Here is a 19,748-nt window from a genome sequence, read left to right as displayed (position 1 = left end):
TTGAGTGACATTGATTTAGTAATTAGTAACCTTGGTTAAGTAATTAAGTGACATTGGTTTAGTAATTGAGTGACATTGATTTAGTAATTGGGTGACATTGGTGTAGTAATTGAGTGACCTTTGTTTAGTAATTGAGTGACCTTTGTTTAGTAATTGAGTGACATTGGTTTAGTAATTGAGTGACATTGATTTAGTAATTGGGTGACATTGGTTTTGTAATTGAGTGACCTTTGTTTAGTAATTGAGTGACATTGGTTTTGTAATTGAGTGACATTGGTTTAGTAATTGAGTGACATTGGTTTAGTAATTGAGTGACCTGGTTTAGTAATTGAGTGACCTTGGTTTAGTAATTGAGTGACATTGGTTTAGTAATCGAGTGACATTGGTTAAGTAATTGAGGGACCTTGGTTTAGTAATTGAGTGAAATTGGTTTAGTAATTGAGTGACATTGGTTTAGTTATTGAGTGACATTGATTTAGTAATTGGGTGACATTGGTGTAGTAATTGAGTGACCTGGTTTAGTAATTGAGTGACTTTGGTTTAGTTATTGATTGACATTGGTTTAGTAATTGAGTGACATTGATTTAGTAATTGGGTGACATTGGTGTAGTAATTGAGTGACCTTTGTTTAGTAATTGAGTGACATTGGTTTTGTAATTGAGTGACATTGGTTTAGTAATTGAGTGACATTGGTTTAGTAATTGAGTGACCTGGTTTAGTAATTGAGTGACCTTGGTTTAGTAATTGAGTGACATTGGTTTAGTAATCGAGTGACATTGGTTAAGTAATTGAGGGACCTTGGTTTAGTAATTGAGTGAAATTGGTTTAGTAATTGAGTGACATTGGTTTAGTAATTGAGTGACCTTGGTTTAGTAATCGAGTGACATTGGTTTAGTTATTGAGTGACATTGGTTTAGTAATTGAGTGATCTTGGTTTATTAATTGAGTAACATTGGTTAGTAATTGAGTGACATTGATTTAGTTATTGAGTGATATTGATTTAGAAATTGAGTGACATTGATTTAGTAATTAAGTGATATTGGTTTAGTAATTGAGTGACATTGATTTAGTTATTGAGTGACACTGGTTAAGTAATTGAGTGACCTTGGTTTAGTAATCCAGTGACATTGGTTAAGTAATTGAGTGACATTGATAAAGTAATTAAGTGACATTGGTATAGTAATTGAGTGACATTGATTTAGTAATTAAGTGACATTGGTTTAGTAAATGAGTGACATTGATTTAGTAATTGAGTGACCTTGGTTTAGTAATTGAGTGACATTTGTTTAGTAATTGAGTGACTTTGGTTTAGTTATTGATTGACATTGATTTAGTAATTGAGTGACCTTGGTTTAGTAATTGAGTGACCTTAGTTTAGTAATCAAGTGACATTGGTTTAGTTATTGAGTGACCTTGGTTTAGTAATTGAGTGACCTTGGTTTTGTAATTGAGTGATCTTGGTTTAGTAATTGAGTGAGATTGGTTTTGTAACCGAGTGACTTTGGTTTAGTAATTGAGTGACCTTGGTTTAGTAATTAAGTGACATTAGTTTAGTAATTGAGTGACATTGGTTTAGTTATTAAGTGACCTTGGTTTTGTAACTGAGTGACCTTGGTTTAGTAATTAAGTGACCTTGGTTTAGTAACTGATAGACTTAAGCCTGATTGTTAAAGGACATTACTGTTATCATTAAATTATTTTTTGTCAGTTTAGTGAACTTGCTTATAGAATATATAGGAATATTTTGGGCTTGTGACAACTGATCGAAAGACAACTCGTCGAAAAAAAATTATCTATGCGACAACTCACAGAATGGACAGCTTATAGAAAGGACAAGTCATTGAATACACAATTCATGGATACGACAACACATCGATACTCATCGACGGTCATCTAAAGTGAAAAAAGCCCATTATTATTAGAATTTTTTTTTTATTAACATAAACATTATTAACCCTCAAGATCATTTAAATACATGTAGTTTCCATCTCTGATTCGTTCTCCGACGGTTGACATAATTGTAATCTTTTTCAGAAATTTCCTTTACGTGCGGCCACTTCGAATTAGAGTCCCTTTACCATCGCTCAGTTTGTTTTTCCTATTGCATAAGTGTGCAAAATCATTGTATGCCAATTTGTTTTTATTCATTTTGAACATGATCTGGAAGTTGATCATAAGTGACCTTGCTTTAGTAATATAAATATCGTGGCTTAGTAGTTGAATGACCGTGGTTTCGTTATATTGTGATCTTGCTTTGATAATTCTAGTATATTGACTATGTTTGGTAGTTTAGGGACCTTGGTTTTATTACATGTATATACCATGGTTTATCAGTTGAAATATCTTGCTTTGGTATATAGTAACCATGGTAAGGCAATTGAGTGACCTCTCCGCGTTATATGGCCGATTGACCTTGCCTAGTTATATATCGACCATGGTTTGGTAATTGAGTGACCTTGCCTAGTTTTATATTGACCATGGTTTGGTAGTTGAGTGACCTTGCCTAGTTATACATTGACCTTGATTTGGTAGTTGAAGACCTTACCTAGATATAAATTAATCATGGTTTGGTTGTTAAGTGACCTTGCCTCGTTATAATGGCCATGGATTGGTAGTTGAGTGACCTTGCCTAGTTGTATATTGACTATGGTTTGGTAGTTGATTGACTTTGCCTAGTTATATATTGACCATGGTTTGGTAGTTGAGTGACATTGCCTAGTAATATATTAACCATGGTTTGATAGTTGAGTGACCTTGCCTAGTTATAAATTAACCATGGTTTAGTAGTTGAGTGACCTTGCCTAATTATAATTTGACCTCGATTTGGTAGTTGGGTGACCTTGCCTAGTTATAAATTAACCATGGTTTGGTAGTAGAGTGGCCTTGCCTCGTTATAGTGGCCATGGATTAGTAGTTGAGTAGCCTTGCCTGGTTATAGTGGCCATGGTTTGGTTGTATAATGACATTGCCTCGATATAGTGGCCGAGTGACCCTGCCTCGTTATATTGACCATGGTTTGGTAGTTGAGTGACCTTGCCTCGTTATAGTGCCCATGGTTTGGTAGTTGAGTGACCTTGCCTCGTTATAGTGCCCATGGTTTGGTAGTTGAGTGACCTTGCCGCGTTATAGTGGCTCAGTGACCTTGCCTCGTTATAGTGCCCATGGTTTGGTAGTTGAGTAACCTTGCCTATTTATATATTTACCATAGTTTGGTAGTTTAGGGACTTTGCTTAGTTATATATTGACTATGGTTTGGTAGTTGAGTGACCTTGCCTAGTTATATATTGACCATGGTTTGGTAGTTTAGTGACATTGCCTAGTTATATATTGACCATGGTTTGGTAGTTGAGTGACCTTGCCTAGTTATATATTGACCATGGTTTGGTAGTTCAGTGACCTTGCCGCGTTATAGTGGCTAAGTGACCTTGCCTCGTTATAGTGCCCATGGTTTGGTACTTGAGTAACCTTGCCTATTTATATATTTACCATAGTTTGTTAGTTGAGTAACCTTGCCTATCTATATATTGACCATGGTTTGGTAGTAGAGTGACATTGCCTAGTTATATATTGACCATGGTTTGGTAGTTTAGTGACATTGCCTAGTTATATATTAACCATGGTTTGGTAGTTGAGTGACCTTGCCTAGTTATAAATTAACCATAGTTAGGTAGTTGAGTGACCTTGCCTTGTTATAAATTGACCTTGATTTGGTAGTTGGGTGACCTTGCCTAGTTATAAATTAACCATTGTTTGGTAGTAAAGTGGCCTTGCCTCGTTATAGTGGCCATGGATTGGTAGTTGGGTATCCTTGCCTATTTATATATTGACCATGGGTTGGTAGTTGAGTGACCTTGCCTGGTTATCGTGGCCATGGATTGGTTGTTGAATGACCTTGCCTCGATATAGTGGCCGAGTGACGCTGCCTCGTTATAGTGCCCATGGTTTGTTAGTTGAGTGACCTTGCCTCTTTATAGTGCCCATGGTTTGGTAGTTGAGTGACTTTGCCTCGTTATAGTGCCCATGGTTTGGTAGTTGAGTGACCTTGCTGCATCGTAGTGCCCATGGTTTGGTGGTTGAGTGACCTTGCTTTGATAATATATTGACCATGGTTTGTTGGTCTTAAGGCCATGCTCTAGTTATATAATGACCAATTTTTTTGTAGCTAAGTGACTTAAATTTTTATGATTTAGAGGAGTTCGTTGTTAAAGTAAAAGCAGGTTCTTTTTAATAATAACCATACTTTAACATCTAAAATTATGATAATAAAAAAAGCAAATTGAAAGAAAGCAATAAGCAATTACATCTTAATATATACTGTTCTCCATATTTTCACAAATTATAATTACTGTCGTCATCACTTCAAGAATATAAAATAGCTGTTGGAAGGCCTAGAGCAGGGCCTGGGTCAGAAATTCTCTTTATCGATGGACTAAAAATGTTCATAGTATTCGTTAATAATTAGCGGGAACACCACGATTCACCGCTAGAGCATTTGACAAATGAGATTTTAATGCAGTGAAATGTACCTCAAGATTTAGAAAATCGAGGTCAACACTAACTGTTTTATATTTATGGTCATTATACTAACTCGAAACTTGCTTCAAGGAATTTTGTAAAGCCGATTTGTATTTCGTTAACTCACATCATGCACGCATATTAATAGGCCTGGAATTAGGGATAACCAAAGTTTGGTGAAACATTAGCTAGGATCTTCGACCAAGCCACTAAGTAAAAGTCCCTATATAACATAAACATCTTGCTAACTGATATGAACACTGCAGTATCGCTTGAGTTGAAATATCCTCGTAGGGAAGTAAACAACAACGCAATGTATCAACAGACTGCATCTTTCCCACTGTCTGATAATCTGATACAAATAAGGCACCATTAGTTAAACTAACCATAATAAAAATGATACAACAAGCGTTCTGATATCCATAGTTAAGGAGACTTGGTGGTAAAACAATTCCCCATTAGATTTAGATATGATTTGTTTACCTTTAAACTATCCTTCAGTAAAGAAGAATTCAAATATTTTAGCTTTTATGTACTTGAATATTCTGCTATCTTCCTATACATAGTTCTTTTCTCAAGGAGATAGATTAGTCTAAAAACGGACATGACCGTCTAGCCCTCCTAAATCATGAAAATTCCTTCCCAAATTTCATTTTTTAAAATTCATTTCACTTTCTAAATTTTGCATGTCTGCCCTATTCCTGTATACACAACGAAATTGTCCTTCAAGATCTTTTTCTTAGTTCCATGAAAGACTTACATGTATTTACAGCTATTATTTTCGCCCTCGTTTCACTCCTCCGAAAATAAATATTTTCTTGACTAATTTATTGAAAAACAAAAACAGATCTTTTAGGATTAGTGCGTTCGTTACAAATCGCATTTGATATCCATTCAACATACAAATAAATAGTAACACAAAATATTAGTTAATCTCAAAAAAACATATTTGGGTCAGGGCGGGTATGGAAAACCAAAAACACAACCTGCACTGCTTTGTAACGAACGTCGCATTAATCGAATACTCCCCGGTAAATATATTCATACTGAGCGCAAAAGCGCTCGTGCATGAAATAACCAGTCATGAAGTTAACCAGATAATACGAAAACTAACGGAAATTAACGAGGTTAAAAACGTAAAGAAATAAATATATATTTTTGTACGTTTCAACCCAGTGGTCCAAGCACAATTATTATGTAGTTCAGAAAAAATTCGAAATGAAACTTCACTTTTGTTAATGATTTGAGGTTTTATCGAGGGATTTGAAAAACTTATTTACATAAAACTATTCCAAAAGATCATATATAATTACCATATCAAGAGATTTTTTAACGGAATTCGATTAAAGATTATTTCCAAATAAGTACTTTATAGTAAATCAAATTTTTCAGTTCAGTAAATATCGATACAACCCCCTTTGATTGTTAAGGCCATAAATTATTTTTGAGGATGAAATGGGTTTATTCTGATAATAAATTACTTCTTCTCTTTGATTCTTTACTTTTTACCTGTTGATGCATCTTCAATTTTAAATTAATTACACGATATATGCCCTATTTGGTTTATGCAACACACGCATGAAGTAAGTGCAGCATTGAGTTATAAAAGTCTAAAGACAGTTCATACCAGGAAGTGGGAGACATGAAGAAGCTTGTCCGGGCTTTTAATTTAACAATGGTGTCTGTTTTGGATTGAACAACAATGGGGGGAGTGGACATGGAGTAATGGGTTTCTGATTTGGATCTTCACGTTTTACACACTGCCCGCGTATCACTACACAGCACACAGGTGGTGCTGCACTATTTTGGGTCCGTACCTCCGTGACCTTGTTATGAGTGGTTTTACATATGTTGTTCACCTGTCTAGCGGTTACTTAGTTACATTATGCCTTTTATATTGATTCGTGTGTGAATAAGAGCCCGATTTTCCTTTCATTAATGTCAAAGTTTGAAGGATTTACTTGAATATGATTGTTTAACATGTTGCAAGAAGGAAATGATATGGGAAATTCGAGATGTTTAATTCTGTTTAATTAAAAGACAATTACGTAAGAAAATATTTAAAAATCTGTAAAACATTTTATGAACAGATATGTGTTAAAATGTTACATCTTTTGCATAAAGCTTGTTCATTGTTTAATAATAAAAAACAATTCGATAAAAATAAAACAATTGGAGGAAAAAACGAACCAAGCTGTGCATCAATTTTGGAACGCAGTTAAAATTCTAAATCGATAGTAATAAAGCTTATTAAAGATGTTTAATAATCCAATAATTTTGTTAAGGGGCATGATCACGATATTAAAATAATTTTTCCGATTTTAATGTTCAACATGCTTCAGTAATGCAATTTTAATAGGCAACCAAAAGTTTAGTGTGATTAATGTTGAGTTATAAGCGAATTACAGAGCTTACAACTCTTTGCCATGTAAATAAAGCTTTTTGTTTACATTTTGAATGTTAAAGTTAACATTCCAGTTTTAGACCTTAAGCGAATGTTTTAAACGTTAAAACTGCTTATCAATACTTAAAATGAACAAAAACATAGACAAATCAGCTTGAATTTTTTTCACATGTACTGGTATATTGAACCTTTGTAAGCAAAAACAGGGCATGAGCCTTGCTAACATGACAAAGAATTGTAAGCCCTGTATCTTGCTTAAAACACTACGACTGACTCTCAAATTTCATTTGATCATAAGGCATGCATTCTTGAAGCAATTTGAATAATAAAGCCTTACACAGAACATAAAATAATGCTGCATCCAGTAGTCAGAACCATATTAACACATTTAAAGTAGAATAGAACTGCTGTACCACATACAAAACAATAGATCAACATTGAAAGTGTAAAAGACCCATCCGGATCAAGAACCATACACAAAAGGGTTAATATAAAATCAGAGCCACACTAAAAGGTTATTGTAAAACCGGTACCAAACCAAAAGATTATCATAAAAACAAAGTACTTAACGAGTATCAAAAAACTGCAAAACCAGTACTACACGAAACGTTTCTTATAAAACCAGTCCCACACTAAAAGGTTATGGTAAAACTAGTACCAAACCAAAAGGTTATTATAAAAACAGTACCACATCAAAATATTATTGTAAAATCGGTACCACGCCAAAAGGTTATTGAAAAACCAGTACCACACCAAAAGGTTATTGAAAAACCAGTACCACACTAAAAGGTTCTAATGAATAAATGAACTGTTGTATTGCAGTCTGTTTCATTCCAACACAACGCATTTTAAAAAATTTAAACCGTATCCAGTATTTTGCAAAAAAACTACAAGCATTTAAGAACAGTTACATCTAAAGCATGGTAAAAAAATCTACAAAAGAAATGGTTTACCATATATACCCAGTACCATTTCAAACAAAAACCATTAAGAGGATCATGCAATGTAAATGTTTTAAATGATATAATTAAATGCATATTAAATAATTGTAATGTTTCCAGTATATAACAAAAAGCTACAGGTAAGAAAGAGATGCAATACTTTATCAAATATTACAAGTCAATTAAAAATTCCCATACTGACAGAACTGCAGTACCTGAGATAATATCCATATCACTTAAAGCATGAATGAAAGTTATTTTTGACAAGTAAAATGCCATTACACACAAACAAAAATAAACGTAACAGCGAAATAATATCCTTTAACCAAACAGAACAACAATACCTTAACCCGAACAACATCATAACGCTTTTTGCAAAAAGAACCTTAAATCCAAAACTAAAACAACACCAACACAATATTAGCCTGTAAGAACCTCAAACCCGTTACCTAATCATAGCTAACATATCAAATACATAGAAGACTTTAATTCCGTCCCCTCATCATAGCTAACATATCAAATACCTACAAGTACTCCTTAACTTCAAAGGAAGCAAGGGACAATTTCGAATAAAGTTACTGTCAATATTTTAGCAAAATTGAGATTTGCTGTACTTGAAGGGTTATGAATGTAGCTAAAATTCATGAAATTATTTTAATGATTTTTTTTAGTAAGAGATATGTCTTCTGTTGAAATTGGTGAGTAATATGTAGGCCCATAATGTCAAGTACATGTGAATCAGAAGTAAAATGCGAAACTTGCTGCTATGACTGTTGTGTTGACTTTATACATTGAAATTGCAAGTAACAGACGGGAGGTAAAATAACGCAAAAAGTAGGTGGATAGGACATAGTAAAATATACACTGTTAAGTTTTTGACTTGTGGTGGTACAACATGCACACGATACAGGACGTCAACCCTTTGCAGGGATATAGCTGGGAAGGTCCAAAAAGCTGATAAAAACATGAAAAATTAACGAAATATGAAAGGCTCAAAATCTCATAAAAACCTGTATGAAGAAAATTTTACTGGCTTTGACATTTTATACATAGGTTTCTATATACATTATTTAGTGCACAGACGTTTGAAGAAATGTAATGCAATCTTAAACGACCTGACATTTTGATAAACATATCACTGAGATCTGAATACCATGATTATTTTTGCCAACATTTATTTAAACAATGCATCAAAAAGTAAGTAATAAATTTCATTACCTTATACACAAATAAGAATTTGTATGTATGTGCAAATGAAGCATATGGCCTATATTTAAAGATTAAGTTGGAGGGACCGGTGAAGGTGGTAAAAAATGACCAGACTGAGAGATAAGGACCCACACCTGTTACAAACCTGTCCTGCAGGTGCTTGTGACAGATATCTCACATTTCCTTTCTCTGTATGTCTGCTTCATCTGGTGTTAATACTGCAGTGTAGAAGACGAATTTCTATCACGCAAATAGGATGATAACAACGCACGATTTCATGAAATATCCTCTCTCCAATTTTTAGGGATGTTCTCCGTTTTTATATAGAGCTAAATCATTAAATTAATTGGAGGAAAAGTGCCCTGGTGTCAATGTTACTGGTTCAGTTCTTAGTTAAAACCTACAGGTGTTTTTTACTCTATGTACTAGCAGAGGACTTCGATGGTATATCTGTATCATATGAGTGAGAAATAGAATATAAAATAATCATAGCATCTACATCTAAATATAAAAGGAAGAATATTGAGAGGGGGGCGGGTTCTATGAAAATCCAGGTGCCTGTGGTCTTAGTATCTGTATTCTATATACATGTTGTGGGAGTTTGGAGTAGTTCAGACCATCACGCAATACCTAAAGCATTGAATAACATTACTCCCGCGATATATCACCCAGTCACACAGATTTAAGACGGGGCCAACACTGCTAAATCTTCTTTTTCTTTCTCTACAACATCGCGCTCGTTTTGTGGAAACCGCCTTACCAATTTATCAAAGAGAACTCCATAAATCTGGAGATAAGTACCTTTTTTCTCCGTGTTGGCTTTTAAAGACATACTGGTAATCATTATGATATAATTGAGTGTTGGAAACACTCTAACAAAGGAAAAAATCTGTTTGTATTCTTATGCGTTTTATGTACGGTATTCATTAAAACGAAATTTCAAAAAAAATGAAACTTTTATTTTAATTGAGAAACAGGCAGATTTTGTAGATATAATTTATACTTTTTCAGTTGTTGTTGTGTATAACTTTTGTTGCGTTTATATTGGGGTACATTGACTTAGAGTTACTGAAAGTGCTATACAATTTCTCCTCTTTGTACTGACATTCCAGTGCTGGGCCCCTGGAAAACAACAGGGGACCGGTTCCTGAAATAAACAGAGGCAGAGCAACGTCAAACCGACTTATTCTTGTGCCAAACAGTTTTATATGTTACTATTATAGAAAATCTTATTAAGGTTTTCCCCATCTTCAAACAGTAAACACCTATTAAAGTCAATGTGTTAAATAACACATGTTGTCACTTTATTGTACAATGCATATCTTGCTATCCTAATTTTATCTAATTTAAAACAAAAAATATCTTAAAATAAAGTGTTTAATGACAAAAATATATATAGTTTGTGTGGGCGTTTCCATGCTATGCTGATCTTTCGTTATAAACTATAAAATTATACAATGTACTTTAGAAAAAAGGACATCGGTAGATTGTTTGTTTTTTAAGAGACGCGACACCTGTTTCACACAGTCAGGTGATGGCATGCCAACCCATCAGCTTAAATAACGGCCTTGTGAAATACTTTACTTAACTACAGGGGACAATCATCATGGTGTTTATTTATATTCAACTTCAAATTGTAACAAATACGACCAAATCAACATAAATTTAAAATAATACATGGGTAAAATACGGGCTTCGCAATATTTTAAAACCAACACAAGTACAAAAACATGAGACCACTTGAGCAACTATGTCCTGAAGCAAACTACATTGGTGTGCCTAATATTTATAAACAAACATATTAAAATTTAATAAGTAACCTTACTGCATGTATAGTATATCAAACCCCGTATTGAAATAGGTCTTTGGGAGGCAGGTGGCTCCTTCGACCAAGTTACTGTTATAATGTTAAAAATTTGTATCACATCCTTCAACTAAAAAGAAAAATTAATTACCAATTTTTTTTTGTGGAATCAAATATACGTTTACTTATTGAAAAAAAAATTATGTAAAGGGAACTCTATTTAATCGTAAAGACGTTATTTATGGTGTAACTCATCCTGGTTTTTAGAGAAAGGTGATACGGAATCAGAAAAACCAGTGTCGTGATTCGGAAATTAGGATCACATTTTGTAAAACTACCTAACTTACAGAAGGTTTTTTTATGATTCTGGACAAACGGATGAAACTGTGAAAAGTCCAGATCGCGGACTCACAACTACAGGGCCAGGTCAGATAGGCTCGGGTGTCCCTTCAGTCAGGTGAACTAAAAATTTTAACTCAAACAACTCATACAAAACATATTTTATTTCAATGATAAAATGAGGAATAATCCACGTTGCACTGGTTTGGATATGCAGCGAGTATTTGGAATACATTGTATCACAGATTAGCGTTGTTCACAGTGATGACCACGGATCGTCAGCCTGCCTTGGTGAGTATTATTAGGCGAGGGTAATGAATGTTTTCATCATACATATCACTGCCAGTGGACTTCATCTTAAAGATTAAAAAAAAATTGATTTTTTTTTAAATATAAGAATATCACTTCCATTTAATATTTCGGATTGTTAAAAGAAATGCTGGAAATGCACTTAACATGCGTCAATCGCAAATATTCTCTGCCCTTCAATGTCATTTTAAGGATAACTATTTTTTCAAAAATATTATTATAAAGTTATTTTTCAAAAATTTTATGCGATAATTTTTAAGTCCTTCAATAAAATGCTGTAGTTGGCACATATTGTATCACATGACTTCACTGATCGATCTAAAAAAAAAAACCAAGATAGGGGCAGAGAACTTCCTGATAACTTCGCTTCCTGGTAAAAGACAAACTTTGGAGTGGGACAGGCAAGGACAACTTCACCACAACAATACCAGAGCTCTAAATATGGCACGTCTTGTAAATATATTAATTTTATTCCAGATAGCTTCTAAATTTATATATTTCACTATTCAAATGAGAAACTGTGACCTTTTGATTTTTAGTTATTATGGTTGTTCTAAGAGTAGAGGAAGAAGAGAATGAGTAATATCAGTGTACTCTAAGCTAATTATTCCTGCATGGAATGCTTGAGGTGAATGGTTTTAGAACAGCCAGGCATGCTTTACATAGATGAGTTCACATTGACCTGACCTGCATCTAAATGCATTCAGCATATTTAAAAACAGTGTCTTCACAGATGTTGAATATGTAAATGACTGGATATAAATCTTCAGAGGGAGGTCATAGCGGAGCATACAATGGTGTGCAAATTGGTGCTTAAGTGGTGTCAGAAATTTAACAAAAACCAGATATTTTTTGCCTTCCGTCTACAATCTCAAAACACGTAAAATAATAATCATAATTTTTAGGTTATTCATAATTTGTGGTTTATTTTACATTTTTTCACCTTTATAAATATGAATAAAACAAGCTTAAATCTTAGTTTCATGGATTTACATCCACTTGGAATTTAAAGTGAACTTTCACAATAATTGAAGAAACAAAGAGTTTTAACATCATTATAGTAATGACGTAATATTAATGCATTAAGCATAAAAATTGCTGACCATTAACTTATAAGTCAATTTAGTGACTTTTAAAAGATTTAATAACACATCAAGATCTTATCATTATGTACAAATCTTTAAAGTCTATGGTTTATAACAAAGATCACAATCTGTGACTTTTTTTAAAGGTCTTTGCAAAAAAAGGTCCTACCCTTAAGTTGTATTTACTTCGAAAATCCTAACCTTTGCAGTATAAAGCAAATGTTGATGCCTTACAATTCAGACTCCTCATCTGAAGAATGATCCCTAAAGTGTTACTTTACATGATAATCCCTAAAATATTGATCTAATAATCCCTAGAGTATTACTTTATAATGATGATCCCTTAAGTATTACTTAATAAATTTGCATCCCTAAAGTATTATTATGATATTATAATGATCCTGAAGTATTTCTTATTGATGATAATCCCTAAAGCATTGCTTTATAATGACGATCCTCAAATATTGTATCCTATACTATGCCGATTCACAATGTAAACTGCCTATATGATATCTAAAGATCATGTTATGATGATGATCCCTATTAAAGAATTACTTCACAATTATAATCTCTGATGAAGTAGTTTATAGAGAATATCCCTATTAAAGTAAATAAATACTTAATAATGACAATTCTTAACATATTACTTTATCATACTGATCCCTAAAGTAATACTTTAGTATGATGATCCCTAAAGTAATACTTTAGTATGATGATCCCTAAAGTAATACTTTAGCAAGATGATCCCTAAAGATATGATTTAGTATGATGATCCCTAAAGTAAAACTTAAATTTGATGATCCCTAAAGTAATACAATGTACTTAAGTATGCTGATTCATACTGACAATTACAATACCTATTGTTTAACTTTATGGTAATGACCCCTCAAGTAATACTTTAGTATGATGATCCCTAAAGTAATAATTTAAGATGATGCCTTAAGTAATACTTATATATATGATTCTTAAGTAATGCTTTAGTATGATGATCCCTTAAGTAATACTTTAGTATGATGATCCCTGAAGTAATACTTTATTATGATAATCCCTTTAGTGATATTTTAGTATTGTGATCTTTTAAGTAATAATTCAGTATGATGATCCCTATTTGACAATTACAATATTTATTGTATAACTTTATGATAATGATCCCTAAAGTTATACTTTAGTATGGTGATCCCTTAAGTAATACTTTAGAATGATGATCTCTAAAGTAATATTTTATTATGATGATCCCTTAAGTAATACTAAAGCATGATGATATATTAGGTAATACTTAAGTATGATGACCTCTAATGACAATAACAATATCTATTGTATTACATTGTGATGATGCTTTTTGTTCCAATATTGTACAATATAACACACTTTACAACTATTCCACTGTAATTGTCCATTTCAATGTTATTTAAACATCATAATATTGTATAATGTTATGCATATATTATAAACTACATATTTTTCTACTTTACAGGGCCAATTTAAAATGTAAATCTTATGTACTTAGCTCATAGATGCATTACTTGACAATGCTGATTCAAACAGTTTACTTTACTTTAGATAAATATACAGTGCTTTTCTTCTTCTTCTTCTTTACTATGCTGATTCCCAATGTAAACTGACTAAATTACAAAATACATCCTGAAGGCATCTTCTTTACTATGCTGATATATACTTACCTTACAGTGGAGTCCCCACACCTCCTGGCTGTAATTATCTTGTACTTCTACATGGAATTTTTCTTTAGCTAATTCTGAGAAGGCTTGGAATGTATTCCCTCGGTGTGGAGCAAACAAAATGGCTCTACCCTAAAGTTAGTAATACAACTTAATAAAAACTAAGTCAACTGCTCTACACCAAAGTTAGTAATACAACTGATTCAGAACAAAGACAATGACTCAACTTGAGCCTATTAGGTCAATAAATTATTGGAACATTTGAACAAAACAATGATCCAATGTCACAACACATTACAAGTCCGGAACACAAATAATGTTATAAAAAATGCTAATAAATACATGTGTATGATAATTAATACAAATAGCAATTCATTTTTGTAAACAAAATTGATACATTTGTCAAATTAACACCAGTGAATGTTCCTTAATTTACATAACTGTTATCTTGTTTATAAGTTCAGGCTGTAATAGACAAATAACAAAGTTTATGCATTGCATAGCTAACCTTGTTATTGAGTTTAAAATGCTTACTTTGGGTTTCAGAATGTCAAATACCAAATCTGCTAAGTCAGCTCTACCATCATCAAAGAACAAACTGAAAAAAGATAAAAAGATTATATTTAAAATTATTTTTACCAGTTTATCACCTATCTAAAACGCAGTGGTAAACAATGACGGCCTCTTACCAGTCGGCACACAAGACGACATCGAAGCTTCCATGCAAGTCTTGGTGAGTCTCATCCTTACCCCAGCGAATAAGTCTACAACAAGGCAGAAATAAGGATTTAGATACCCAGCAAACAAAAATATCCTAAAACAAAAATCAAACGGCAGAATCTACATTCCCTTATTTCAATATTTAAAAACTTTGTACAACTTCAGAGTCAAGTTATTTGAGGTAAGAGGTGGATATTTTACAAATAAAAGTACACTCATTAGTCGATGATAAGATAATCATATTTATTGATTGTATTATTGATTATTATTTTATTGTTTAAAGGGACCTAGATACGATTTTGAATCAAAATTTTATTTTTTACTTTTTATAGTTTAAAATTGCTTATTTGTGCATTTTGAATGATTGACTTAAATTTGAATGTTAGAAACCAAGTTACATGCGAGATAGAGAGGTATGAACTCATTGTTAGGTAAACAAGGCTTGAGTCATACAAATGTTTACAAATAATGCAGAAATTGCCATTTCTTTGACAAATATATTATGCTAAACAAGATAAATTGATCCAATGTGTTTATGAATAATATTATTAACAAAAAAGCAACATTTGATTGAAAATTATAACAATACTACACATATGTAAACAATTACAAGACTCGAGCTTTGTTTACATAACAAAGAATTTCGACCTCCGTATCTTGCTTGGAACTCAATATTTGACTTTCAAATTTTAAAGTATCATTTAAAATGCCCAAATTTACCATTCTAGATGCAAAAAGTGAAAAAATAAAATTTTGAGCTCAAATCGTGTCCAAGACCCTTTAATACAATACCTTGATGAAACTTTAGTTTTTCCAAATTTTGACTGGTTGTCTTTTTGCTCAAGAATTACATTCAGATCTGAAATTTAAAAATAATTCACATCATATATATGTTTTTTAAAATATTGTTTTACTGCTTTATTGCAAAATAGTGGGCATACTTTGCAAGCTGGGCCAATATCATTTATTCACTTATTTTGATACTCTAATTTTTGCTTTTTTCTATCACTTTCACATTGCAGAAATTACAATACACAGAAATTAACTATTAGAAATCAAGAAAATTGCTAAACAAAAAAAGACTGACATAATTAAAAAACATTACATATTTATAACCCTGTTTTTGGAAATTTTGTGGCACACAAAAAAGCAGATATACCAAAATGTTATACTCATCAAATCTTTAAAAAATCTAAAATGGAAAATGAATTTAATAATTTTCAAACAGAATTATATATATATCAAATCTTTAAAAAAAAATCAAAAATGGAAAATAAATCTGTAAGTTTTGAAGCAAAGAAGAGAGAGAGACACATAGAGACAAACATATAAGAGAGAGAGAGAGAGAGAGAGAATATAATGGTGGAATCTTAACATACTTTCCACAGAGTCTTCATTCCCATCACTTAACACAACATGGGCTGCCTTGGACTCAAGGGCCAACTGCAAAGTTATTTCATTACTAAAAATTCTTTTCTTTTTATAATACATGTAATAGTTTAACATAGATCCATTTTAACAAGAGCTTGGACTTTGGGTAGGTGAGTCAAACGACAATGTGACGTAGGCCTGTCTATTTCATTGTAGGCCACTCAGTTATGTCTCTTTGAAATTAACAGGATTTGTCTGGGTCTGGCTTTTGAGCAAAGACTACACAATCGGTGTATATTTCGCTTGAAATTAGCATCATTTTAACTTGTTTTGACGCAAGAAATAGATCGTTACATCCTATTGAAAGTCCAAGGTCTTGTTAAAATGGTTCTGAAGTAATCTGTTTCATTGTTAAAACTAAATCAATTTAACATTTTCATTTGAAATAATACGTTTCAAAATAGACAGCCAAATTGTGATGTGAAACTTACAGCAAGACCTGCAAGACAGGTCATTCCTCCGCCCAACTCACACACCGCAAGGTCACTACAAAACATAATTGATCAAATATAGCTTTAAAATTAAGAGTACAGCCATGTGGGACATAGATTGCATCAGAATTTTTTTTTTATTTTCTAGTGTCAATTTACAGATGAAATTATGCCCAATAATGGTTTCTAAATTGGTTAGCATATTATGATTTTATAGAATCTCATTTAAAATCTAAATTGTTCAATTAATAGCTTAGATTGATTTCTATCCTAAAATTTCAAACTTTATATCTATTTTCAATTGTGCAGAAACTGCTTATTAAGTTATTTTATATTCATGTTCTTTTTACTTAATAAAACTTTAATGTTTGTCAAATTTTAATATTTTACCTAATGCATTTGTATATGCAAAGCATTGTGATTTATTGTCTCTGCTTTTTAAATCAGCCCATTGATAACAATAAAACAAACAAAGATTTGGTGTACAGTAGATTTGGCATCAGATAGGTATACAAATGCATCATCAAGGTTGACAAATGAGCACAAATCATAATATAAAACCTGAATGACTCATTTTCCAAAACTGTTATGAAAACCAGAAATAAGCAGATTATTTTCTTACACATTGATTCAAAATAGTGATCAATAATATGATTAACCTTCTCTACCTGCATAATTTTACCTGAAGTTCTCTAAGTGCTGGAAGCAGTAATTAGTCATGACCTCCTCTGCGGGCCACACACCTGTAACAGGTAAATAAAGTTGTGTCAAATCTAAGGACTCTACTCAACTGACCTTTCACTGTAGCTTGGTACAGAAATACAAACCATGTTTTAATGTTTGGTACAGATACTTGTATTCGTATTAAGTACAACAGATCTAGAGCTTTGTGGGATTCAAATTTGATTGTTGTATCTAGTCTGGTGTTTGTTTCACTCATTTGCCAATTGCCTGTCAGTTCAGCAAAGCAGCTTCTGTTGTCAGTGACAATGTCACATGGTTTTTCTTAGTAAATGATCACCAAATTAAAAATGACATGGGGACTTTGAATCTCAGCACTTAGAGACACGTTGACATAGAACCATAAAAGTCAGCATCAACTGATAATGACATAAACCTCAGTAAGGCATCTACCAAAAACAAAAACAAAGGGTCTCTATAAGTCAACACCTGCTGAGACAGTGACATGGGACCTCAGTCAGCAAGCACCTGCTGAAACAGTGACATGGGACCTCAGTCAGCAAGCAACTGCTGAGACAGTGACATGGGACCTCATTCAGCAAGCACCTGCTGAGACAGTGACATGGGACCTCAGTCAGCAAGCACCTGCTGAGACAGTGACATGGGACCTCAGTCAGCAAGCACCTGCTGAGACAGTGACATGGGACCTCAGTCAGCAAGCACCTGCTGATACAGGTACACATGTTCTCAGTATGAGCCTACTGAAACAGTGACATAAGACCTTAGTTAATAAGCGACAGTGCCAACTGTGACTGTGACACTGATTTTAACACTTACTGTGACAGCAACAGTGGACCTCATCATCTACTGAAACAGTGACGTGGGGATCACTATTGTTGAAGACCTTGTCCTAAAGACCATTAACTCTACTTTATTTTGGAGAAAAAATAGCTGTAATCTATCTACCACTGTCATGGATTTGTTATAGACAAGTCAAGTATTAATTCATGCGTATATGTGCAGATGAATCAAACTTTGAAAAATGACCTAATGAAATTCTTCTTCATAACATTAATTTTTAGCCTAATATTATATAGACCAATATTCCTCTAGTAGGAAAGACAACTCTTTACAATATTTGACAGTTTTACTTAAATCTAAAATAAAGCCATCAAGGCGTAACAGTTGTAAAAATGATAAATCAGCAAACTGATTGAACTTGACTGCGAATCAGCGTGTACTTTTTCAAACTTTGTTCTCAATAATACTTTGTATAAATGTAAAGCTCGTGAAATTTTATCATGGAGACTTTGACCATGCATCCCATAGACAGGGCAGCATACAGGTGTGTGTGGGGTAAGAACTTAGAAGCTGATTAAATGCTTACTTACAAACATTTCCTGTATTGTTGAAGCCCAGGAGTGTGCTGGCATCCATAGTTCCAGGTAAATGTCTGGAAAAAACCACACAAATCCTGTCAGAACTTAACACAGCAATTAATGTGTCATAATTTTTTCCCATATAAAAATAAGTTAACTTTAAATGCTTCCAAAACAGACAAACTGATACCTTAATTGTTTCTATGAATAAGAGTATTGAGCAGAGACATAAACAATGTTATTATTGAGTAATAAGTGAAATATATATATATATATATATATATATATATATATATATATAAACAGAATTGGTAACCAAAAGAGCAATTTAAACGAGCAACCAACCTCCTCCAGAAGTAAATAACAAAATATCACAGAAAAATTATTAGGCCCTACCAGTAAACGTACTTTAGCTGTGGTTATTAGATCCCTCTTACCTGACAGACATACAGAACCCTGGTTTTCCAGGTGCTGTGTATCGAAACCACACATTGCCTTCAGGGGTTGTGGATATTTTCTCTGTTTTCAGTAAACCAAAGCTGGAGAATCGCCGAACTGATACATCGCTCGCGCATGTTTCTGAGGAACTGCTACCTGTAAGTGCCTGTTTTAAAATCTTCCATCGCTGGAGTGCCTTTGTTTTTCTGTCATTCTGGTTATGTGGACGAACATCACATGCATTCATGATTTTTAAGTTAGAGTTGCCGGCCTTTAAAAACATCCTGGAGTAATTATTATTTGTTTAAGTATCTGTTCTAATATTTTATTCATATTGTTTTTTATCAAGTTTGTTTAAAATTTAAATTATATTTATTGATATATAC

The 19,748-nt window shown here is 32.9% G+C and overlaps 1 protein-coding gene across 1 annotated transcript; it reads right to left on the bottom strand.

Annotated features, from left to right (window-relative positions):
- Positions 1 to 11,361: 11,361 nt before the first annotated feature.
- LOC105329040 (calmodulin-lysine N-methyltransferase) lies at positions 11,362 to 19,660 on the bottom strand. The gene is made up of 10 exons (XM_011430173.4): positions 19,362 to 19,660; positions 18,937 to 18,998; positions 17,547 to 17,607; positions 16,865 to 16,919; positions 16,382 to 16,445; positions 15,795 to 15,861; positions 14,972 to 15,046; positions 14,817 to 14,880; positions 14,286 to 14,414; positions 11,362 to 11,568 (listed from the first exon to the last, which is right to left on the bottom strand). The coding sequence occupies exons 1-10, from the start codon at positions 19,643 to 19,645 to the stop codon at positions 11,491 to 11,493; spliced, it is 939 nt and encodes a 312-aa protein (XP_011428475.3). The 5' UTR covers positions 19,646 to 19,660; the 3' UTR covers positions 11,362 to 11,490.
- Between the last annotated feature and the right edge of the window lie 88 nt (positions 19,661 to 19,748).

This window comes from Magallana gigas, chromosome 6, assembly GCF_963853765.1.
Source record: "Magallana gigas chromosome 6, xbMagGiga1.1, whole genome shotgun sequence".
NCBI classification, from domain to species: Eukaryota; Metazoa; Mollusca; class Bivalvia; order Ostreida; family Ostreidae; genus Magallana; species Magallana gigas.
The sequence above is the reverse complement of the archived record's forward strand: the minus strand, read 5'-3'. Positions and strand labels throughout refer to the sequence as shown.

Coding starts and splice junctions, on each gene's coding strand:
- LOC105329040 (XM_011430173.4), bottom strand. CDS start 19,645: ATGTTTTTAAAGGCCGGCAACTCTAACTTAAAAATCATGAATGCATGT. Junction 18,999..19,361: donor GGGTTCTGTATGTCTGTCAG/GTAAGAGGGATC, acceptor GGTTTTTTCCAG/ACATTTACCTGGAACTATGG. Junction 16,446..16,864: donor CCTGTCTTGCAGGTCTTGCT/GTAAGTTTCACA, acceptor ATAACTTTGCAG/TTGGCCCTTGAGTCCAAGGC.